The sequence below is a fragment of the Nanorana parkeri genome, unplaced genomic scaffold, assembly GCF_000935625.1.
Source record: "Nanorana parkeri isolate BGI_ZX_2015 unplaced genomic scaffold, ASM93562v1 scaffold84, whole genome shotgun sequence".
Taxonomy (NCBI): Eukaryota; Metazoa; Chordata; class Amphibia; order Anura; family Dicroglossidae; genus Nanorana; species Nanorana parkeri.
In genome coordinates, this window is record NW_017306352.1 from 1,234,128 (window position 1) to 1,240,974 (window position 6,847).

Below are 6,847 nucleotides of genomic sequence, written 5' to 3' on the forward strand. Positions count from 1 at the left end.
TGCGTGTATGTAGGGGTGGGGACTTTAAAAAAAATGTATTCTTTTTTATGTGTAACTTAAAAAAGATTTTTGGGGAAACTTTAAATTTTTTTCCTATTTTTTTTTTCACTTAACTTTATTGCAATGTCTTTCCCGCTCGCGCGCGGCGCGCATGAGTGGGGGGGACTAACAGGACGTGTATACACGCCCAGTTACATCCACAGAGGCTGGCCAGGAGGTAGTTAAATATGAAATCCACACATTAAATAACTTTTAGCTGAATGAAACCTAAGTAAAATAATATGACTCCAGATGCATAGTAGCACCATTTTGTTTTAGTTTTATTTAAGTCTCAATAATACAGAAACAAATTTAGTGAATAACATTTATGTTATGTATTTTTAATTTGTCAATCCTCAATATATCTGCTAGGACAAAACACCATCAATCACAACATTAAAAAAATAATGACAATAACACTGTTAAAAAAAGGCATATTAATTGTGATCTGTAACTTTAAGGCCCCTATTATTATACGGCTGCTCCGATCGTGTCTGCCTGTAAGTTTTTCCGGCTGACCCAATCGGATGCCCAATGCAAGTCTATGGGTAGCCATGTGTAAACAGATGAGCATGCGTTTACACCCAGTTACCCCCGCCTCTGGCCGAGTCCGGAGAAACAGACGAATCAGAGATTTGTTTCGCCGGACTGGACGTGCCAATCTGGGGGTAACACATGTCCGTTTACATCAGATTCCCCATAGACCGACAAATGTACGGACACGGATGTCACAGCGGTAACATCCACTCCGTACTGCTGAGATCAGGAGAGGATCCGTGCATGGTTCTCCTCCTGATCAGCCCGTGTGAAAGGGGCCTAACTGAAACCATCATTGAAAAACTAAAAAAAGAAATGTCCAAACATTACAAAAAAATTCACATTGTAATACATTACAACTTTAAAGTGTTGATGATGATTATTATTATTAATTTTATTATAATTGTTGGGCTACATAACACTTGTGCACTCTTTAGCCTGGGATAGAATGTTTATAGCCTCTCTCAAGTTTTTATTGCTGCCTGTAATCTGTTGAGAAGACTCCGCCTTCCTTCTTCTCCTGGTGACACCAAGGCATTGCTGTGCAATGAGTTTCCAGTTTCCTCTGTCTGAAGTGAAATCTCTATATTCTGCTCAGGTTAATCCATTGATTATATTACAAGAACTCTGACTCTAGATGACTCTGTAAAAGAATATATGGGAAATGTAGTTCAGAGAGGGGAAAGAATGAAGTCCAGCTTGACAATGCGCTTTCTTTTCACTAGTTATTGATTATCTACAGATTTTTTTTTAATGAAAACATTTAGCTTCCTTTGAGCTTTTATTAATAATTGAGTATGATTATTAGACATGTGCACCGGCAAAACATTTGTTTCGTTTTCATCCAGATTTTGCGTTATTTTGTTTTTTGGGATTCGGGTCCAAAAGTCAATTTGTTTTTCTGGATTCAAACGGAATTCGTTAGCTAACGAATTTAGGTCTCGCAAATTTGGATTTGTTTGCATTCGCCATTTCTGTCATTCGGAAATTTGCATATATCCGAATCTCCAAATTTCCAAAAATTCGTCCGAATAATGAATCTTTCCGAAACGAATCTCACATGTCTAATGATTATCTTCAATTATTTTTGTACAAGGTTTGCATAATGCTCTGCATTATTGTATTAAATTCCTGGGCATATGTGAAAATAAGCATTTCAAACCATGAAATACGTCAACAACTGTAGCAGAGTATTGGAATACCTAACAAAAAATGTTTGTTGCCAGTTTAAGATTGCAAAAGATAGAAAGAAAAAATACATTTATACAGCATTTATTAGAAAAAGAAGAGATAAACACACTATGGCAATAGTAAATTAAATAGCTGTGTGTAAAAGAAAAAAACATGCCTTTGTTTAAAATGTTAAAATTCAATGGCCACTGCTGTAGGCATCACTAAAAAGTTAAAACCTATTAGCAAATACTATAAATAAGTACTTATCTAGTCTTTAGCAGTTAGCTGTTGCACTTTAATTCCTAGCCACCCTCAGCTATGCCATGAATCAACCTAAGACACTAAAATGAGACGTCTTGGACCAAGGTCATAGTGGTTAGATTTTACCACTGACTATAATATCACCATCTGGAAAGCTGAGCAGCATTACAGTTGGTATGATACCTGTTCTGATGTACATCACCGAAATATCCTGCCTTTTATGTTCTGTGATGCAATGGAGATAACACTTATAGAAACTTTAACATGGCCATTACCTATTTTAGACCCACTCCGATTTTTTGTTTTTTGAACTAACATTTTTTTCTAGTTGAGGTGAATCCGCCATACTAGCTGCAGTACAAATCTCCTTTTTGGACTTTGGTTGCCGGTGGGTGAGCAGTTGATGTTCATTCCCTAGTGTGTTATTTCCAGACATAGTTACTTGCCACGAACAGGTTTTGTTGCTGTTGGAATTTACATTGGACTTTCCCATGTCCTGGTGAGAATTGTCAGTTTGGAAAGAAGCTGTTTCACCTTCAAATGATGGCAGAGAATGAGAATCACCTTTAATTTGTTCCTCCTTTTTCTCTAGGCTGTGTGAAGGACAGTCAGGATACATAGTCATCTGATCTGGTGTGACAGCTAACTTTGTATGTGGAGGAGTGTCTGAGCAACAAGCCCCTTTTAGAGAATCATTTTCCAGGAGAAGAAGCTGTCGTTTAAGCTTCTCTGATCTTCGTCTTCGGTGACAGACTCCAGTTAGATCCATCAAGCTCAGAATCAGAGAGATGATTCCAGTTCCCCAGACAAAGATCATCACAAGCGACTTTTCAGTGGGTCTTGAGATGTAGCAGTCAACGTTGCTGGTGCAGGGAGACTGCGAACAGCTGAATCTGCTTGGAACAAAAATTCCATAAAGAAAATACTGACCAACACCAAAGCCAACCTCTAGACAAATCCTTAGCAGGACATGAACAAGATAAGCCCAAGAAAAATCAAGTATTTCCATTTGTAAGCCCACTCCATGATAAGTGGAGGAGGTACTTTTTCTGCAATGGTCATTTGCATTGGCCATATAAGCCAGAACTTTGTGTATGACATGGACGCTATACAAGGCGTAGGGTATAAAGATCATCAGAGTCTGAATCAGCCAGTATCGCATGTGGGACATTGGGGAGAAGATATCATAACACACATTGGAGCACCCAGGCTGCAATGTATTGCAGATAAAGCGTTCCTGTTCATCCTGGTAGAGCGGGTAACCAGCAAGGACAACCATAGCTAGTCTGAGGAGGATCATTAACGTCAACCAGATCTTCCCTGAAATATAAGAAAAGCCTGCGCATTAGTGACCCAACATTGTATGACAGCAATGGCAGCATTGATCCTCATTCAGAATATGTTTCTGAGGGGAATATAGATTGATTTTATGTGTGCAAATTAGAAAATAAAAGAAAACAATTTAACACAAGCAATTTCAAACATGTTTGGTGAAAAAGGAATTCAGCAAGATTGGGACTACACATCTAAAATTTACAGTGAAGTTCAGCTCAAAAGCCAAACTTGTGCTTTGCCCCCTCACTAGGAACTCATACTCATCTTTTATTTGTTCCACTGCTGCTCCATACAGTTGTCAGGAGCGGGGAAAATACCCAATGCTTCCAGGAATGGAGGAGCATGTCACCCATTCCATGTGATAGCGTTGGGCTAATCACTAAGCACCGGGCAACTTCTCCTGGCAGCCATTATGGAGTGTCGAGCAGTAAGGGCAGGTGGTTATGTGTTGCTGGGGAGAGGGAGTAAAGTCAGCCTGTTGTTTTATCCTGCATTGCACAGTCTAAATGATGTGATATGTCTGCTCAAGGCAGGGTAAAGCATTTCCTCAATCTCATCTACTACAGAGATTTAGAATTTGTAGCAAGTTATAAGGGTGCTGCCTTTTCTATCCTCCAACCACCCAGCATTTCCTAAAAGAAGATGTATCTATGAATGACCACTTGAGACAAAATTTAAAGTATGTCTGGGCATAATTAAAAAAAAGAAATGTAGTACACACATGCATTTAAAAACAAAAGTTATTTTTTTCTCCTTGGAAAACAAAAAAAACCCACCCTCATCCCCTATATGTTATTGGGATGAGAAGAGGGGAAGGTGCTTTGTAGTCCAATAGCAGAAGTGGGCAGGGCCTATAACACTACTTGCTACTTCAGTACAGCAGAGTGCAGAGGACATTGGAGGCTCACTTAATATCTGGCAGATCAACAGGTATTTTTCTGCACTTGCAACATTTTAAAGAGACAAAACACAGGTAAATGTGCATGGAATGCAGTGATGAGCAGAGAGTTAACTGCTTGTTTGTGTCTAGATTAAAACAAATCAAAGTTAGACTCACCCAAAGCTTCTTCTTAGACCGGTCATGCCCACATCTCTCCCCCTCCTCTGCAGTGGTCTAAGGTTATGTAAATCATCACGTCTGTACAGAGTGTATAGAAGTGAGGACGGGAAGGAAGATTACAATGCTGCAGGGAGGGGGAGACAGGCTGGAGGGAGCACTATGACAGCTGGCCGACTCGGAGCTTCGGGTGAGTATATCTTTGTTATTTTACCCCCTGGACACCAGCAAGCACTTAACCCTTGCAGAACGGTGGTAGCTAGTAGTAGAACGGTTAATGTTGGGTAGGTTACTGTTGTTTAGCAGTTAACTGTTGCAATAGGGATTATAGTGCATTATAGGATTAGATTTGACTAATCTAATACCCATTTTTTTTAGATTTTAAAAGAGTGGGGAAGGGTTGGAACCCCTGTCACAGTTTTATTGTTGTCTGTGTCTGTGGGATTCAATATGTTACAGTTGTCACCTGCACAAAAGAATAAAGGAACTCTTTAAATGGGGACACTTGTTGCGATGACAACTGTCTAAAATTGGATTTTTTTCCCCCTGTCGTAGAGACTTCCTCTTACTTCCTGTTATATCCCCATGACAGAAAGTAAAGCAAAATCCTCCCCAGCTTCACTGACAGCAGCATATAATTTACGTGTGAAGATGTGAAGGGTCCAGGTAAGGGTAAGGTTAAGTATTAGAAGGGGTTAAGAGAGACCTCTATGCCTTGACACTGAAGATCATATTTCAAAATGTAACCAGAGCTAGTACTGTAACTCTAAGACAGAAATAGTAAGTTACTTGTTTCAGCATCTTTTATTTAAATACCCTTGGTTACACAATAGCCAGGCACCACTCCTGGTGCTGACTAAAGATTTATAACTACTACAAAACACTGAAAGAATAACCCTACACAGACCAAAGAATGACAGAGACACTAAAACAAAGTGTATAGAGAAATCCAAAATGTTACATATAATCCCCATGGGGATAAATAATGCCTTATGGGGTAGAGCCTGGGATACATAAACATTCTCTGTTAATTTAATCAGTGATATAAAAGCAAATTAACCCAACCCAATATCTCAAAACCTACGTAAGTAAGATACCATCACCCAAGAGTTCATAGCAAAATACATTATTATACAATATTTCATATAGATAAAATAGTAAATAAATCAAAACTACTCTGATCATCATACAACAATAGATCCATAAGTAAAATCAAAATGTGTCCAGTAATAGATACATTACAAAAATAAAAAACATTTAAAAATAAAAATATGAGTAACCCATAAGTATAAGAACTCATACCCAAAGTTAGAATATTTCTATATAGCAGACCTATATTGAGTGGTGGAAAGGAATTATAATCATAATAGTAGACTTAAGAAAGGTCCCTTGATGTATAATAGGATGCGCATAATGCCATATGTGAAGAGTGAAGTATACACACTTTTTGCATCACCAAATTGAAGAATAGAATCCCAGAGAGAAAAGGGTCAGTGACAAAATATAACCAACACTCAACACGTATCGTAGACAAACCTCTTCCAACAAATTTCTAACAGAAAGCTGCTAATGTGATGAGCTCTTCTTCACTCAGTTATGTGTCTGGGCACTGACAATAAGTATTCAGAATAGCCAAGACCAGAGTAAATTTATTATCACATTGTGGTATTAATTGGGATATAGAAAATGGAATTGTGGACAGTGGAACTATTTTTATTTTATTAGTGTGTTGCATGTCCAAGAGCCGTCTTTAGCGACAGGTTCCATTTAATAGGAACTTACAAAGGTGTAAAGTAAACTGCAGTGTACTCAAAATGACTCAAGCAATGAAAATTGCAAGCACAAAGCATAACTTCCAAATGCCAGTATATATTCAGTTGCTTGGAGATTCCCTGTTGCAATCATAAATTCCATTCTAGCATTTCAATTAAAAAATATATATGAAGAAATGAGAAATAACAATCATTTCATATTTTGGCATACATACCGGTTACAGTAACATTATAGCTGAAAGTGATGATCACATATCCCAGCGAGTCAAAAATTTCCATTGTCACATATGTGGATGCAATCTCCTGCAAACGGCTAAGAGTAAAAAAAAATAGGCGCAAAAGTTATATTCCGTAAAATATTGTCACCACTCAGTAAAAATGTAAACTGTTGTGGATGTAAGGGACAAACGAGCTGTGCCTGTACCTCTTACCTCTGAGGCTTTTGACATCTGCTGCAGGACAAAAGACAACCCAAGTCATCCCAGTCATTGTGGCTATTCTTACCACCGAGAGCATTCCAGTATCTGAAAATTGCTGAAATATTTGTCGGAAAAAGAGATCACAACAAGGAATGACACACGTCTATAAATTCCCCACGGGGTACATATCAGACACCGTGCTGAGAGAGTCTTCCACTTTGATCAGTATGGGAGTTTCACTTCCTAAAAAATTT

General features: G+C 38.3%; 1 protein-coding gene across 1 annotated transcript; it reads right to left on the reverse strand.

Annotated features, from left to right (window-relative positions):
• Positions 1 to 2,290: 2,290 nt before the first annotated feature.
• On the reverse strand, positions 2,291 to 6,453 carry GJD4 (gap junction protein delta 4). Its single transcript, XM_018552320.1, has 2 exons — positions 6,390 to 6,453; positions 2,291 to 3,330 (listed from the first exon to the last, which is right to left on the reverse strand). Exons 1-2 carry the CDS (start codon positions 6,451 to 6,453, stop codon positions 2,291 to 2,293), a joined length of 1,104 nt encoding a protein of 367 aa, XP_018407822.1.
• Positions 6,454 to 6,847: the final 394 nt, after the last annotated feature.